Source organism: Stegodyphus dumicola, chromosome 6, assembly GCF_044657685.1.
Source record: "Stegodyphus dumicola isolate Sdum_Otavi_A_Nest chromosome 6, ASM4465768v1".
In the NCBI taxonomy this organism is placed as follows: domain Eukaryota; kingdom Metazoa; phylum Arthropoda; class Arachnida; order Araneae; family Eresidae; genus Stegodyphus; species Stegodyphus dumicola.
The window spans coordinates 86410672-86429375 of NC_140773.1; the positions used below are offsets into that span (position 1 = coordinate 86410672).

The following is an 18704-nucleotide window of genomic DNA, read 5'->3' on the forward strand; positions in this document are numbered from 1 at the left end:
GTTTGGTCAAATATTCCTTCATGAAAAAATATTTCAATTTAAGATAACGGATGAAAGAAAATTTCATTTGTTTCGTATGCTAATGAAAGAATGATGACACAAATGAATATTACAAACATTGAAGGTGACACGTGATTTTCAGATGTACATTACACAGATACTGAAGAAATAAATTTCTGATAGATGCGTAGATTTAATCGAAGACTAATCAGATAAATGCTTGGAAATATTCTCACAGTAGCAGGTGTTTTGATGTGGATTAATCTCAGGGAGTTTAGAAGATATAAGAACGTGAGCATGAAAAGTTTTGTTTACTTATTGAAATAAATATTTTCACCAGTCATGAAGCTGATCATCCCAATTGCTTGTTTTGCAGCCTGTCTGGTAATATTTTGCTTGTATTGTTATTATACTTTAAAGTATCTGCAATGCAGAAGAGCGAAGTAGCATGAGAATTCATATAACAATTTTGTCTTGTTGCAAAAAATATCTATAAAATTAATCTTTAAGAGAATAAATATTACACACAGCTGTACAGCAAAAAATACGTAAAGTGAGTTTTAATGTACTCTCTGAAAAGAAGTGATAGTAACTACTTACTCTGAGGATTTGTCTGTCTTGAAAGAATATTTTCTAAATAGCTTTTTTGTGTAACTCAAGAAATTTTTAGGGGACTGGGTGTTAGATCTGCTGCATTAATTTCTGTTGCTTTTATGTTAATTTGAGAGCTTGTGAAATTCTAATTAAAATCGAAGAATATTAGTTAACTGTACAACAATATGTTAAGTATTAAAAATAAACTATCAAATTCATTAACTTATTATGCTTAACGAGGAGAAATTTCGTTTAAACATTTCCAGTTAATGAAATTATTAATATGTTAAATATTTAATTTTTTTTTCTAAAATAGAATAGTTAGCGTATTATTTCCAACTGTTAGTTCTCTTCTAACAACAAAACTGGAAGACCAGCACCTTTTACAAATTTATACCAAAAATTTATATAGTTTTAAGGACTTACATAAAATTTAAAAATTATAAATCAAATAGTTTAGTCTGTTGTACAAAATTATATACAATATCGGTCAGACAAATAAACTAAAGAAACATAAACTAGACATAGGAATTTGTATATCAGCATCTTTGCAAAAAGTGAATTTGCAGTTTATTCATATTGCACCAATTATTTTCGTTAATCATTAGCTTCTTTAACATTTAGTTTATTTGTCTTGTTCTTTTGCAACATATATAAGTATTGTCTTAAATTTTCAAACCTGTAGTTGTAAGGTATTGTCTAACTCCTTACCGCATGCATTCGTGTGGTAACTGTAAGCATGTCCAGGCAACTTTTAGAGGTTCGGAGTTCGAATTCCAACAAAGTAATATGTCCATGTCTCACCTTTCCTGATCCAAAAAATCTAGGTTACTCTACTGTGGCGCCGAAAATTGCTGGATGATAATGCATTAATATTAAAACTTGGCAACTTTATCATCTCCTTCACAGTCGCCTTGTATGTGAAGAGGATGCAAGTATTTTCTTCCTACTTTCCGAGTACCTTTGTAGTGTAACTGGAAAGCACGTGCGGCTGGGAATTGCGTTTAAAGGCGTAACTATAAGAATACATTTTTAGGTTACTTTAATGCTCTCGATCATTTCTTTCAAAATTTATTTTTAAGTATGAAGGCTAAATTCGCGTTGGAATGGCCTGTAATATGTGATTACGACAAAGCACTCGAGGGCTACATGCCTAAGGAAAGGCAAGTATTTGTAGAACACTAGCTAGGGAAAACTGACTCGTATTTACGTAGAAAGTGAAGAATCAGAAACCAGCCGTGAAACCAGTCTTTTAATCGGAATTTGAACCCAGGGCCTTACTCATGTATGAAGAACAATTTAATCGATCAGATTTTCTACTACTGCAACTGAAAATTTCGGAATGATAAATCTTAGTTAATTTATAAACATAAATAGTGTTTCAGAACGAAAAAACACAGTTTTAATCACTTAATAAAGTCATACTTCTCACAACAGAAAAATATTCTAAGTGTTCTGTGATAGGTAAAAGAATAAAGATAGTGTTCCTGCGCTTAGTGGCAATCGTATGTGATATGACAGTAAATATTTCTCACCTGCTAAAACGGTGTTGTGTTTTTGAATACCCAAGTCTCTAACAAATTTATTCTTTTATTATTATCAACAATTTAGATATTAATTCAAGAAACAAAATGCACGTTGTTTTAAAACTACATACTTGCTTTTTTGATAGTTAACATATTGTTCACGGTAAGCTTAGCATAGCGAATAGCACGTTCCAAAGCAGTAGTAAGATTCTGCATATCTTGACATAGCAAAGGCCTAGAAAAGCTTAACAAAGCAGATCATATTCCCATTAAGCTGAAAAGCATAGATCTCAATTGTATCGGAATGACGCGAATTATTTTCGATTTTCAGTATGTCATCAAAATTGGGGCAAAGATACAAAAAGTTACACTATGGGAATTTAACGTCCTTCTAAGGTCGTATTTCATCTAGCTAAATTTGGAATTACTTGATTTTAAATACTGATGAATCGAAACGCTGCGTTCCAAGCAATACCGACTCGCAGCTTGAAAGCAAATTTAAGTATTGGTTTACTTGACACTTCTGGAAAAGTCGAAAAAAAAATGCACATTAGATTCGAAAAATGCCTTTTTCAGAAACCTATACAATGTCACCAAGTTCGGGACAAATCGCAAAATATCATGAATTTAATGATAAAATTTGAGTTCAAAGCCCATCAGTAAAATGTTTAAACATATTTCAAGTCCTAATTGAATTTTCATTATAATTCAAGTATTCATCGATTTAGAACTCCAAGGTCTATAACGTAACACACACACACACACACACACACAAAAAAAAAAAAAAAAAAAAAAAAAAAAACCTTTCAAACATAACAAACGACTACGAATTCGATTAAATAAAAGCACATTTAAATTTATTATAGAAAATGCCCTAAACAAACAAAAAAAGTGCATTATACTCCATATTACCTAAGAATTCAAAATACAATGAAATAAAAAATATGAATACAAATTTAAAATATTATTAAGGAATACGTATCTTTTTTATGTTAGAATATCATGAAAATATGCTTAGTTTTACTTTGGTGAAACTGCAAATTACTGAATTTCGCTCCTAAATGTACATTTAACGAGCTATGTAAAATAAATTTAGAAATAAATTAATAATTAAACAGTTGCACCAAAAACTTCGTGATAAAACCTTTAACTGGAGGAAGTAGGTTCACTATCTAAATACAAGTGGTTGAATATAAGTGAAATTTGGGTTGTATATGTTTTAGAATGCGAATTTAAATGGAATTGATAACAAGTTAGAAAGTCTCCATAAAAATATTATACATAAAAAATAACACTCAAGTTCGTCACGATACCGCTTGTATAAATCAAGAAACAAATTTCAATTTCATACGAGTTGTTTTGAGTGAGGAAAATTATTTTATTCCATTCTCCCTTCTAATATTAATTGCAATCTTGTGATCATCTCTTGTCCTTTTGCAAGACCCTATACTCTGCTATTTTTTCCATTATACAGGCTTTGACATATGGAAAACGATGCGAAACAGAAGATGATTGCGATGATGGCCAGTGTTGCGTTGCGTTAACTTCTTCACACATGATGGGAAAAGGACGCTGTCTTAAATTATCAAGAGCCGGTAATTAGTTTTTCTACACTTATATATATATGCAGCTTTGTTGTACGAGTGTTTGATCTATAGTAGTCAATGCACACGATATATATATTACACGTATTACAGTAACTTACAAAATAACAGACAATCTTCTTAGTAAAACATAAATTTTATTTTTAGTTTACGGAGATAGATAATTTGAATACAGTCTTTTTGTTACAAATTTTGCATGCATCTCCTAGCAGGTAAAACTTCAGAATTATTATTATAAATTTTAAACAATTTCTTACGCTGCTGAGCAGCGGTTACATCATACAAATATGGCGTTGCCACTTCAATAAGAAATATAGTTATTTGTTAAATAACAAAATAGTACAAGATGTATATATATACATAATGTTGTATGATCTTAAATTCATTGAGTGCGAAAACAAGTTACTGCTACTTGCGCAATTGCTGCAAAGTAAGTTAATAATAATTTATTTACTAAATAATATTGATTAATTAATTATATTATATCCTAAGTTTAATTATAGTAGGATTATCCTAAAAGAGTGAATCCATACTAGTAAGTTATACTTTTAAAGATGTTTTGAAGTAACTTGAAAGTAAAATGTTAAAAATGTTTTAACGGAGACTGGAATTAAATCATGAATAACAAATTTTCAATTATAAAAGGAATAAATTAAAGGCAAGAATTAAATTAAATGCATGTAACCATTGTCATTGATCGGAAATTAGTTGACTTTTCAAGGGGAACAAACCAACTCCCGTTCAATGAACAATAATTAATAAATAAATACGAAGGTGTTTCGTCTTTACTCGAGCAATAAGGCTAAGCCAAACCGGCAATTCAAGTCAGGCCAAATATTTCCGTGAATAGAAGGGATTATGAACCAATGCTGATATTCAAAGAACTTATTCCTATTAAGCATTTTAGCCAATTCAATTTCGAGTGAAAAGCAATTTCTGCAGTAAATTTCGATAATGCTCGAGTAACCGTCCCCCGACACCCTCGTGTTTATGCATTTGAGTTCAATATTATTTGTAAAAATTAAACATTGAAAATTGTCATTATGAACTAGAATTCAAAGTAGTTGAAATAAACATTAGAAAATTACAAAATATAAGATAAATAATGCAAACTTTGTAAAAAAATTAAAAAATAATATAAAAATAAAATAAGAAAAGTGAATGTACATGAAGATATAAAGGCCATAAAAAGTATTAATTAACTTACGTTCTTTCTAGTGGGGAGTGGGCAAAGTGTTCTCTTCGCGTCTGACTCAGAAGTGTAGTGTTTCCGAAAATTCTGAGCGGTAGCAGGGGCTTTGAATAATATCAGCATTATCGAAATTTACTGCAGAAATTGCTTTTTACTCGAAATTGAATTGGCTGAAATGCTTAATAGGAATAAGTTCTTTGAATATCAGCATTGGTTCATAATCCCTTCTATTCACGGAAATATTTGGCCTGACTTGAATTGCCGGTTTGGCTTAGCCTTATTGCTCGAGTAAAGACGAAACACCTTCGTATTTATTTATTAATTATTGTTCATTGAACGGGAGTTGGTTTCTTCCCTTTGAAAAGTCAACTAATTTTCGATCAATGACAATGGTTACATGCATTTAATTTAATTCTTGCCTTTAATTTATTCCTTTTATAATTGAAAATTTGTTATTCATGATTTAATTCCAGTCTCCGTTAAAACATTTTTAACATTTTACTTTCAAGTTACTTCAAAACATCTTTCAAAATATAACTTACTAGTATGGATTCACTCTTTTAAGATAATTCTACTATGATTAAACTTAGCAGATAATATAATCATTTAATCAATATTATTTAGTAAATAAATTATATATATATATATGTGTGTGTGTGTGTGTGTGTGTGTTTGTACATATATTCTGTGCGCATTGAACCAATGCAGCTTCTTTTTTATCCATCAGTTTATGGAAAAATACTAACATTTAAAGAAGGAACATATGCACAATTTACGTGCATTTGAAGATTAATGTGCAGTCAGTATTATAGAAATTTCACAGAATGAAAGTTTACATGTATACATATCTTATATTCAGTAATGTTATGAATTCTGGAATAAAGTGTATAAATACCAATTAAACTTCCTTGTCATACTGTCTTCCCCTTCTTCCCTGGAAAGTTTGATTCGGTTATAAATATTCAAAAATAGCTGTTTTTTTGGCATTTTTATCCAGCTATCGTTTTAAGTTGCGTAATTAGTATTTGTCAATTGAATTTAATTGTTATTTAATTCATTATTTACTTAAAATAGAATTTAATTTATATTATTTTTTATTAAGAAAATTGTGTAAAATTCCAAACTTATGGAAGTCATAGGCTGTATTCATAGCGCTTTAATGAGAGTGAGTGTATAGATTTTTTTCACACTAGTTTTTATGTTAAAGATGGTGTTATTTTTCATGTAAACTTATGTAAACTACTTAAAGTTACCTTTTGAAGCTCATGTGAAAGAAGCTTTCTTTTATATGTCTATCTTTGTTATTCTCTATATTAATCAGAAAACCTATAAGAAGTACGAATTGCAGAAAAAGAATGTGGCAGCTAATGGCTTAACTAAATTAATTAAAATAATAAGACGAATTATGTTTATGTGGGTATTGTCCAGTTCGCAACGTAGCCTTTGCAACGTCCAATTCGCAACAAATTATTTTACAGAAATGCTAAATATTTCATCATCACATGTTTGTAACATTTAAAATGTTTAGTTGCATATCTTTACAAATTTAACAGGAAATTCAGTCACATATCAAAGTTATAGTCAGACAGCTGCACTCCTCACCTATCATCGCAAAACATACTATGTACTTCTCCTCACTGGGGGCAAATATTGAAAGCCATGACTATGCAAATGCGGGTTCAAACACGTCGAAAAAACGTTTTGAAATTTGATGCTCATTAAGAGGTACTTATATCTGAACTCCATCGAAATCGACAGAATATTATTCAAGCTCTACGGCAAACTAGGTGTTGATTTCTTGCTTAATTTTACCTTGGCATGTTTTTATTATAATTTCAAATAAATCTTTGTCGAATTTCCAAGAAAAGGGCTTTGCATAAATTATTCTGCATAACGTCATGTATTGACACGTACAGGACATGCAACTTTCAGAAAAATGGTAATCACTTGGCAAATAACAAAATTCCTGTTTTTATTTGGACTTTTTTAAAGAGTTAACTTAAACTGATATTTTAATTAAAGCTGTAAATACGCATATACATTCTTTGTCACTAAAACTCAATTCAAATCAAATATAAAGAAATCTCACTTACCTGTCAGACGCATTCTCGCCTTTTATCATTTTCTCTATATTTTATTCACGACACAATTAAATACATTTACAACAAAGAGAGGCACATATAAACTTTTGTTAATGTTTCGCGTTGGTCTTACATCTCTTTTCATTCATCAAGGTTCTGCCCTAGTCTGAAGAATTCAAGCGCACACAGCGCCATCTGGTGCAATACAGTTTCTACAGAAGTTTCTACAGACTGACCCCCAACAGTTTCATAGTGTCAGTTGCCGCGCGTCTGACAGGTGCTGTAATCTTTTTTAAAGCTTCAATATCCATCAGTAGGAATGTTCGAATTTAATTTATTTTTCCCGTTATAATAAACCTTAGTTTTATTAAATCTCCCACACTTTTGATTAGGTTTTTGTAAAGGATTAAATTTAGTTTCCAATCGCTAATCTAAAGTGTTTAAATTAAAGTCTCTACTTAAGTACTCGTTACGTTCACGACACTGAATTTCAATCTTTAAAAATTCCAATAAATCAGATATTTTGTTTTCATCTTACGAATGTGTTTTACGAGAAAATTCTAAGGACAAATCTTTGGGTATCGATTTTAACAACACTGGATACAATAGACAACTGTAACTATTAGGATTAATTCCGTTATTTTCTAATCCTCGAATATGTGTTTCGCATTCTGAGTTAAGTCTACGCAACGCTACAATGTCATATGATTTTCGTACTGGACTTAAGTTTAAAAGTCCTGCCATATGCGCATCTATAATAATATCTTTTCGGCCAAAGCATTCTTTTAATATGTTCAAGACAATTTCATAGTTTTCAGAGTTTAATGCTAAACCACGTAGAGCTACCTCAGCTTCGTCTGTTAAGTACGATTTTAAATAACTAAACTTCTCTACATTACTAAGATTCACATTTTTATGGATAGCTACTTCAAACTGAGAATAAAATTCGTTAAACTTTAATATATTGCCATCGTATTGAGGTATCTGCAAACGAGGAAGTTTTACTGTATTCTACTGCTCACTTCTGGTTTCTTCAACATTCCTTCTTTCAGTTTCGCGAACAACTTCGCTTTCTTTCGTTTTCAGGATTCTATTTGCGCGAATTACTTTATCTAAAGTTCTCTCTCGGGTTTCGGCACCAAAACGATTTTTAAATACGCATAAACATTCTTTGTCGCTAAAACTCAATTCAAATCAAATATAAGGAAATCTCACTTACCTGTCAGACGCATTCTCGCCTTTTATCATTTTCTCTATATTTTATTGACGACACAATTAAATACATTTACAACAAAGAGAAGCACATATAAACTTTTGTTAATGTTTCGCGTTGGTCTTACATCTCTCGCAATCATCAAGGTTCTGCCCTAGTCCGAAGAATTCAAGCGCACACAGCGCCATCTGGTGCAATACAGTTTCTACAAAGGCAAAGCATATGAAGGTTATGTGCTTAGGATCTATCCCAGGTGTGATTGAGAATACATCAGGGGATAGAATCAAAAGGTCTCTTACCTTCCATTTTTCACTACCTTTCTTCAACGCTTTCGAATAGAAAGATTTTAAATGGCCGCCCGGCCGATATTGGTGGTTAGCGACCCTGACTGCCGTAGCGATGGGCCTGGGCTCGAATCCCAGAGAAGGCATCTTTGTCCACTTATTCGTCCCTTTGTCTACTTATTCGTTCGTCCACTTATTATGTGTTTCCATAACAAAATGGCCATCACTCCCGGTCCTTGTAGTTGCGCAAGACTAATGGTTATTAAATAAAGCACCTGGTCATCATAAAAAAAGTTTTTAAATGTCTCTAGTCCCTTTACAGGGATAAAATTACAGGCTTTGTCAAAGATTTAAATTCCAGTTCTTGACGATTTTTCGAGCGATTTTCTATTAGAATGTCCTTCACGAAGATATTCTTTCTTAAGATAAATATTTTTAACGCACGTAATAATATTCTGTTGAAGAACGCTAAACTGATATACGTGACACATACTGAAACAAGCTTCCGTTTTATATAATAATTATCTTGTAAATTTGGTACTCTTTAATTGCACATATTTTAGTTATCTTTTCAGAAATTTCAACATGAAGAAAAAGAAAGTTAAGATTTCTTTTATTATGAATTATTTGTATATGATATAATTACATTTAATTAAACTATGAAATTTACTTTCGTAGAAATGCAGTTTGAATTTAGCAAACATTGCTAAATAAAATTATTAATGTAAGATTTGCATCAAATATTCGTACTCATAAAAATATGGTTAACACACATTGAAACGAATAAAGCTGTTAACAAATTAATTATATTTTCGTTGATTTAATCAATTCTTAAGCAATTTAAATTCCTGAACCACTTTTAATTTAAATCGGAAGAGGAACGGGGTAAATCCTTGTGCGGAGCACAATTATATTTAAAAATAATCAAATCAAAATTTATTCAACTTTAAAGTACTAATAAGTATCATGTTACACAAGGTCTATTTTTAAAATACTACTCATAATTTCATTATTCCTATTTTAATTTTTCATTTTCTTTCCTCCTATTACATCAACTACGCAATTCTGTAATAGCATTCATATAATGTTATGGGCTATAGTATTCTCAGCAATAACAAGTACAAAGAATTTAATCTGTCTAGAAGGTAATGGACATCTAGAAGATGGTTCTTTGCTAAACACAGTCATTACAGAGAAATTTCTGCGTTGAATAGCTAGCTATAAAATTACTGTCCTTTAACGTATAAATAAATGAACGGTGTTATTTCGTCATTACATGAGCAATAATTTATAACTAAGGCGAAATGTGAAAATAGTGTACTTGACAGAGAAACTGCCAAATTAAGTCTATAGATTGGTGGAACATAATAGTAATCAATTATTCAATTACTTTTTAGGAAGCCTTTAATTTATCATTAATCTGAGAATAGTCCATTATTTAAAAAATACATATAATTATAAAATATGTACAATATTTGTTTCTTAAATTTATGTTCTTTCAAAGCAAGGAAGTTACATGGTTTTTACTTAGTTTGGTTTCTTTGCATCGAATCCTGAAAACAGTTTTTGACCTCTTTCTACGCAGCCAATTTGCTTGAACGTTTGCACACATATGTATTTGCGACAACATGATTTACAGTGACGCTTTCCAAAATTCGATATGCATATTTATGGATTTAATTCAATATTTTAACATATCCTTGTATAAGGATCACACTAATCATGTCAGTATTTCGACCTTTGCAAGTTTAAATTGATCAAACACTAAAAATATTACAAATATTTATTCAGAATCTTCAACTAAATGATCTTTATACAGGTTTTAGGATAAAAGTAAAAAATCGACCAGTTTTTATGTTATATTTTCTCTGTATTTTTGCGTTGAATTTTGAAATTATTTATTGACAAATATTTCCTGAATGGACGTTTTCGAAATTTCGCACACATACGTATTTGCGAATAGAATAAACTACATCCTAGTGTTTATTTTAAAATTTGATATAGATGGTTTTCATTAAATAGACGTTTATGACATATTTTTATTTACCGATCAAACCAGCCATTGCTGAATTTTCATTAGATACTTTCTATGAGTTAAAACGTATAAAATAAAGACAAAATTCAAATTGCACGATTTTAACCCTGCTATTAAAATAATGAACAAGTGATTTAAATGCCCATTTCCGGTTTCCTCGTCTTTATGAAATACTTCATATCTGAGTTTCTAATTAAGGTAGAAACAAAAGCAGATCTGTTTTAGAAAGCTAAATAAACAATCTATCCAATGAACGAATAAAAGAAAATTTTTCTTTTTTTGGCAAAATTGGCCTTTTCAACGTGTTCGAATACCTAATGCATTCATCAGTCATTTGGCCCTTCTACCATTAAGAACGTTACCCAGACTGCACCATACGCAGCGATCGAACGACATTCAAGAGAAAGGAGAGTTGCAATCCCATTAGTGGAAAACCACCATAAACTTTTCGAGTAGACTTTCGGCTCACCATTATTTTTAAAGGCCACACAAACACTATGGACTTATAAGTATCCATCCTTCTCCTGGATTGAAACTCGGACCAAGCAACAAGCCAGCTAGCATCCTTAATTACTGCACCGTAAAAGCGACTCACGTGAAAAAATTAATAGAATGTAGGGGATTACACGCAGTATTTTCATGTGTGCTTATGGTATAGTTATTAGCATATCCATCTAGCGTTTAAAAGATTACGGTCAGTAGTTCTTATTACTAATCACCCTGATCTGAAAAGATCTTGATCAATCCTGATCTGAAATGATCTCGATCAGATCCAGGAATTAATCATGTCCAAGAGGAACAGAGCACCCGTATTTGGTCAAGGGCTTGGCCACTTAGTGACAGTACGACATTGTTCGCCTTCTTTTCAATTTTGACAGAAGACACATACGAAGGAATCCGACATACTCCGCTCTTGTCCGACAGACAAGACTGGCTAAAGAAAAATGTTTATAGACTCTCGGCGACCTCGTGGGAATGTTCAGCTGAACCGTTTTTTAGACGCTCCATGTAACAAACGCGCTGTACGTTTACAAACATCAGTACGTTTTCCAGGATTCGAACTTACATTACACAGCTATCACTGCTGACCACTATACCAAACAAGTTAGCAACCACTATAGCGACTGGAATTAATTCATGTTGAGGGATATGTTTAATTTTTCAAAATTTCTGCCGAAATACAAAGTGTCTAATGACTTTCCGACATCAACGTTATTACAGGAAAAAGTAAAAACTTTTAATGAAATGGATAATAAACATAGTACTAATACATTTTAATTAGATATATTTAAAAAAAAATAAATATAACAATTTTTTAAACCTATGGAAAGTTAAAGGGAAAAGGGAAAAATTATAAAGTCTAAAGAACTTCCCTTAAATTTACATTTTTTCTTTTGAGTAAATTTGAGTATTGTAATAAATACAACAGATCTCCTTGTGAAACAGCCAACAGCTCTTGTCTGTGTATCAAAGATATGATAAGAACTGCGTTTGCTTTCAGTAAACAACACCTGGCATAGTTCTCAACCTTCGAATACCTATATCGTGGGAAGAAACAGATAGCGACTTAGAAGATGGATCGAGAAAAGGAAAAGCATTTCATTCTTCAGAGCAAAACTGTTATATTTTCAATGCTATGCATTTTCTGAAACTCGGAATAAAAAGCCGGCGTAAAAACATTTTATTTGTATGGAAATAAAATAGTAATTCTTACAGCAAATGTAAATAACGTGTGAAATTTACACCTAATAATTGAAGCCAACAAAGCATTTCTTAAATTAAAATACAGCGCCACCTATTGTGAAGAGAAAGAAACTCTCACTTGGCCACTGGTTTCGGCTAAGTCAGTGGTCAACAACCTCAACTAAAGAGCCAAAGATCAGCAGCACAACAACTAGTATTTCTTTTGAGAGCCAAATTTCTTTTCAAGTATCACATTTTTTGGAGTCGGTTTAAACTAGCTAGTAACATTAAAAAATACCAGATATCATATTATTAATAATCTTATTTATGGAATATTTTACATTAAAATAAAAATAAGACGAAATAAGCATTTAATGTGAACAATGATATTGAATTTTCTTAGAAAAATACCTTTGGCAAGATAAATAATTTCTGTATGGCGATGCTTTTAATTTCAAGCAGGATCATATCTACTTCAGATGCTTTCTTCATCGTATCATCGGTGGGATATTTATTATCAAATGACACGTGTTTAGTTATGAAGTATCTCTCCAAATTTTATTTCTTGTTATGCACCAATTTTTCTTGACAAAAAAGGCAGGTCGGAAAGCCATTTGATTTTTGTACAAATAAGAAAGATTCGCTCCATTCAATTTTAAATTGACGGTTTTCGTCTTCCGGTTTTCTTTACCTCTTCTTTGCAGCCATGTCAAACAGGTGGCACCAAAGAAAATGTTTCATTTTATAACAATAAAAGCAACAACACACAGTTATAACAAACTTATGAAACTGATGCCAAAAATACCTGTGAGATCTAAAGCTGATTGAAAGAATAAGTAGCTTAATGCGCCAAATAGGTACTCTCGTCGCTCGTGTAAGAATTTTAGGCACACCAGGCACTGGCCACTGTACACTGACAGACAAGTTGCGACTGGCTCGCTCTCTCTTAACTGGTGCATTAGTCGCTAGGGGCGCCCGCCTGCGCTTTAACAAAACAGCGAAATACCCGCTCGCCCGCACGTACTCAAAATTCATTCGTGGCACAGCTGCATTCAAGCAGCTAAAAAGCAGAATACGTCTAGCGAGGCGCGGCTTGCTCTGGCTGCGGGGCTAAAGCAGCATCTAATAGTACTGAATGTAGCAATTACCGTTAATTAAGTTAGTTCTCTTTATTATACTGTCTTCTTATCAAATGATATTCAGTTTTGAGAGATACATTTTCTTTTAGATTTAGGTTCGTAGTGTTCGAAGTCTTTTTTTTTTTTTTTTTTTTTTATATATGAATGACAGTAAGGACTCACCAATATATCTTAGTAGAGTTTCTACTGCGTTTTGTGCGTTAGGTGTTATTTTTAAATAATAGAATATGCTGAAAAGTATTCTGTTACTAAAATTCCATAGAACGATTCATACTGATGAATAATGGTTGTATAAGAATCCAAGAACTGAAAGTCACATTCCTACTCGCATTTTGTGGGCTATCATATGCATCATTTCATTTCATTTCTTTTTTCTGACAAAGTTGCTCAACAAAAGAAATAAGATGAACTTCAATCCTTTTTGGCACTGTCTCTGGCATTTGATATAAATGATGTAGTTATAAATACTGTGTGTAGGCAGGCCACATCCTGATTTCTTTTATCGCTGTCTTCCTGATGGAAAAGGTGATTTACAACTTCCATGTTCTGGGAAGAATGAAGATAGTCTTCTAATTTAGTTTAGAATTAAAAAACATTATTGCAATTACTTTCCACAAATTGATCAATAACTCAAAATTTCATTCATAAAAGAACTCCATTGGAGGAACTAGAAACGGTATCATAATTAAACTGAAATATCGTTTTCCTTTTGATTCCAAAGTAGCACATACAAAGCCCCAATGAATTAGTAAATTACGTCAATTTCTCTAGATAACATATTAACTTACTGGAAGATGTCTTTAAACAAAAAAATCATTCGAAATGTTGCTTAGATGCCAGACATTATTCATTCAATCTTGTTTTGCATGTCCTAGGTTTTGTTTTTACTAGGGAATTGTTTTATCTTTTCCTAATTTCAACAATTATGAATTCTATAATTATAAAAGCGGCCCTTGAGGGTGCTATCGTGGTGTAACTGGTAGCACATCCGGCTAGGACAGGAAAATAAGTGGTTTGAATCTCACAGTTGATTCATCATATTTCCCACTCCAGAAACACCTAAAGTATACCCGAACTAAATATCTTGCAGGACAATCTCCATGATATTTAGTTGCGAGATTTATGGATGGACTCCATGATAACGAGAAGAATGGATCTGGCCAACTGCATCTCGTTCCTTTTCGTTAGCCGCTTTTAAATCGAGTGAATGTAAGGAATTTTCGTATTTACCAGTACATACTCGCATACTATTATTGATTGTACATTCGGATAGCATTGAAAGATCCGTGGTTCAAATTTTGATAAAGACATAGCTGATTTCTTATGTTCCTTGCACCGAAAAAACTTAGTGTTTCGGCAGAATTATCGTTAATCCAAATCCTAGTTAACCGAGGTTTGTATTATTGAGGTATTATTGGTTTCTGTTATCAGTGTTAGTGTAATCCATAACTTTTCATATAATTTATAAGTTTTATACTATGCCTCTTTGCACACATGGCACATAAAATCTATGCAATATTTCTCATACTAACAATTTAAATATCATTCGAAAAAAAAAAACTTTTGTGTATTGACTAACAGGAAATTACTGCTTGTACCGGACTATTACTATATGAAGTAACAGGGGAATATTGAGGAAAAGACCTAAAATTTAACCTTTCTTAAGCCCCTCAGTCAGAAGGTATTTTTAATTTATCACTCTTAATAAAAAAAAATCCAGACAACAATTTTATTTTGCTAAAGCATGAAAGCAGGGTTAAAAGCGACATTATGCGATACAAATTACGGAAAATTTTTACGTCTGTATTTTTTTTTAAACTGGCCGCAATTTTTATGTACATCCGAGTTTTTAGAAACCGAGATGGCATCGATACACATCTTTTTTTTCCTAACTGGTTCTTTCTTTCATTAAGTAAATCAAATTCTCCTAAGTAAGGCTTGTATTTTAGCAATTACAAATAATCAAAAACACTGCATATCATTTTCCCCTTATATATAATCAATATCATTTTTTCCTTAGGCCGACGATGCAATGAACCTGGAGCCAAACTGGACTATTATGGTGGCAAGTATTTGCGCTATTGCCCATGCCAAGATGGATTGGAATGTGCAGCTAAACGAAAGAAAGTAAGGTTCCTTAACTATAGCTTTATTATGTTATAATTAATTTATATATTCTTGTATTATTCTTTCCATTCAAAAATTATACTTAAGAGCAAAAAATATATTTCATTGGTAGTCATCTATAACTAAATGTATTTTACAGCTTATTCGAATTTACCGACATAAATAATAAGATGTAACGTAACTCTTGCGTGAATTTCAGCAATAAAAGTTGCAATGAGTCCTTTTTAAATTGAAAATAATTAAAAGATTGCCATTAACTGCAAACACACACTTAAAGAAATTGTGCACTTTAAATTAAGCTTAAGATAGTTGTTTTTGTTTAATTTTTTTTTTTAAATACACGCATTCTGCCAATCTTTCAACTCTAGATTTCTTTTGAACAAGATTGTTTAAAATGTCGTATTAAGGATATTTAGTGAATATTCCTATTACTGATTACAAGTAAATGCATATATAAATGTACCCCATACATATAAAATACATATAAAATGTACCCCATACATACCCCATACATATGAAATAAATAAAAATAATAAATGAAATTCAAAATATTTCTGGGTATTAGGCATAAAACTATGTTCATTTGAGCTTGCTTATTTTTCTGTTAAAAGAAAAGATGGGGAAATTAGAACCGTGTGCAAATGGGTTTATATTTACCATTTTACAAAGCACCATTTCAATGGATTCTGCTAGAGAGCATTTCAACGGATTCAATTGCATATTTCCAACGGAGGTTTTTTAAAGTTTTTATACATTTTTTTATATATTTTTTTCATATTTCAAAACAGCTATTAAGTTATTGCTTACCAATGCTATGCCATTGGTGGGATCTTTTCACTGTCGATTTTAGTGTTGTAGGTTTTCTGAGCGTAAAGAACAGAATGTAGGTACGCATAAAAATTAACTTTTGAGTAAATGTATCAATGAAATTTGATGTACGGTATTTTATTTAATAAAAACTGAAAAACCGAAAAAAATATGGAAAAAAGCATAAGAATCTTAGTTTAAAATTTACAATAACTGTTAATTGGATAATTAATAATGCAATCCATAATAGCACTTTGTTTTTGCGCAATAAAATTCATTCTTTTCAAACCGAGCGTTTCTTAGGAAATCATTTGCATTAGTATCTCTCGATGCCCTTATTTATGATATTTGTAAACCTATTTTTTTCTATAGTACACTGCAGAACAATTATCTGATACTTAACATGGCGATTATCAATATGAGAATTAAAACTAATACAAACTAAATTGTTAGCATTAAGTGTTGATTTAAATGCTGGCAAACCTTCGAGGGAGGGAAATCCTGTAACTAACCTGAAACTTAAATAATATTATTCTAAAACAGATTAAAAATACGCTTTCCCGTAAAGAGGAAGATATATTTAAAGAGAACAGGATCAGCGTGAGAGACGATGCAACCAGTACAGCCGCTTAGGATGGTAGAATTTAGAGGCGAACTAATTCTAGGACACATAATAATAATTTATGAATGACAAAGCTATAATAATAATGATAAAAATTATAATATTTTATGAATAATAATAATAATGAATAATGCAATTTATGAATGACATAATTTATGAATAATAATTAATAATATGAATAATAATTTATGAATAATAATGATGATAATAATTTTTGAACAATAATTTATGAGTGACAAATAGTGCATTGAGGGCAAAAAGACCTAGCACTGGCCTGATATGGTGAGAAAATAAGAAATAATTAATACAGGTACATTTCATAGAATGAAGTATGGGAGATATTTTCATAGAATGAAGTATGGGTAAGTTTTACTTCTCCTAAGTTATTGCATTAAGCTGCAATGAATCATTCAAAATATGCAGCATTCAATACAAGATATTCAAATAAATTTCTGCATTGCAATGATCATTTAAAATATAGTGTTGAAAATAAAGTTTTGCATTGCACTGAATGAAGGTAGTTACTAAACTAATTGAAAATAAATAAAAATGCAAAACACAGTAATTTTCTGTTTGCATTTAATTCTTTAAAATGATTATAAATGGTGGTAATTTCAAATGGAATATAGTTTTGTAAACCAAGGAATTGATGACCTTATCTCAAATAGAGAAAATTATTTCTGATATTCTTATCTAATTTAAATTTCAAGAGAAGAGTGATACTTTCTTAAGAAAAAATTATGAGAAATAAACATTAAATTATTTTCAAGTATGATTACTCTTTTAAAATAAGAAACAGCAGATAAATGCGTTGACATTACAAAATGAAAGTAGCAGAATTTTGCTTGTGTAAAATGAAAAAAAAAATGCAGGATGAATAATAAATACTAGGATTGGAATTACAAAATTATCTATGTCATTGTCTAATTACATGTGTTATTTCCACAGGTAAAGACTATCAGTGCTGTGCCAGTTATGATATGCCAGAAACCAGCAGCGACAACAGTACAACCTCCAAAAACTGAAGAACCTGAAGGCAGAATAACTGACGTTGAAGTAGAAGTCACCACAAATATTGATGAGATCGTGAAAGAGACTGAGGAAACTACAGTACCTGACGAAACCGGAGACGAAACTGGAGATCAAGGAACAGGTGATGAGACTGGAGATGAAGGAACTGGCGATGAAACCGGAGGCGAAGGAACTGGTGATGAAACTCCTGATGAGGGAATCGATGATGAGCTAGAAGGCCCTGGAGGCGAACCTCCCAGAGATGATGACTGTGAAGACTGGGAACTGCCTTGTTAATATCTCATTTATATAATGACTTGGGTATCATAACATTTCACATTAATACATTAATTTATCTATATAAGCCTTGTAATCTCTGTTACATAAAAAGAATTTTAACATCATATGTAAGGTTTTAATAAAATCCATAGCGTAAAAGTTCTATTCGGACACATTATAGAAGGTTAACCTTAAATACTTTCATCACTATACTGATTTCTGTCGTCATTTCACCTCCCTTTAATTATTCAAAACAGTGCATGAAAAACATGAAATCGAAAATATATTTGAAATCATTTTAAAATAATGTTTGCAATATTTAATGCAGCTCAAGAACTTTAAGTCCAAATGTGTTTCATTAGAATTGCGTTAAAGTGGTTCTTTGTTTAAAATTTTAAGCGGCGATAAAAATCTCCAAAAACACATATGGATTTCTTCCTGCGTACACACAAAAGAGTACTTAGAGTAAAAATACATATCTATAAATGGACGGAAAGGATGGTAGTA

The 18704-nt window shown here is 31.3% G+C and overlaps 1 protein-coding gene across 1 annotated transcript; it reads left to right on the forward strand.

Annotated features, from left to right (window-relative positions):
* The first annotated feature begins 235 nt into the window (after positions 1-235).
* Positions 236-18360, forward strand: LOC118193116 (uncharacterized). Its single transcript, XM_035364158.2, has 4 exons — positions 236-384; positions 3595-3715; positions 15372-15478; positions 17856-18360. Exons 1-4 carry the CDS (start codon positions 343-345, stop codon positions 18213-18215), a joined length of 630 nt encoding a protein of 209 aa, XP_035220049.1. The 5' UTR covers positions 236-342; the 3' UTR covers positions 18216-18360.
* The last annotated feature ends 344 nt before the right edge of the window (positions 18361-18704 follow it).

What these genes read in the sequence shown, in the direction of transcription:
- LOC118193116 (XM_035364158.2), top strand. Translation starts at nt 343, where the DNA reads ATGAAGCTGATCATCCCAATTGCTTGTTTTGCAGCCTGTCTG. An exon ending in CTTGTTTTGCAGCCTGTCTG is followed by an intron (nt 385 to 3,594) that starts GTAATATTTTGC and finishes TCCATTATACAG; the next exon opens with GCTTTGACATATGGAAAACG. An exon ending in GTGCAGCTAAACGAAAGAAA is followed by an intron (nt 15,479 to 17,855) that starts GTAAGGTTCCTT and finishes TTATTTCCACAG; the next exon opens with GTAAAGACTATCAGTGCTGT.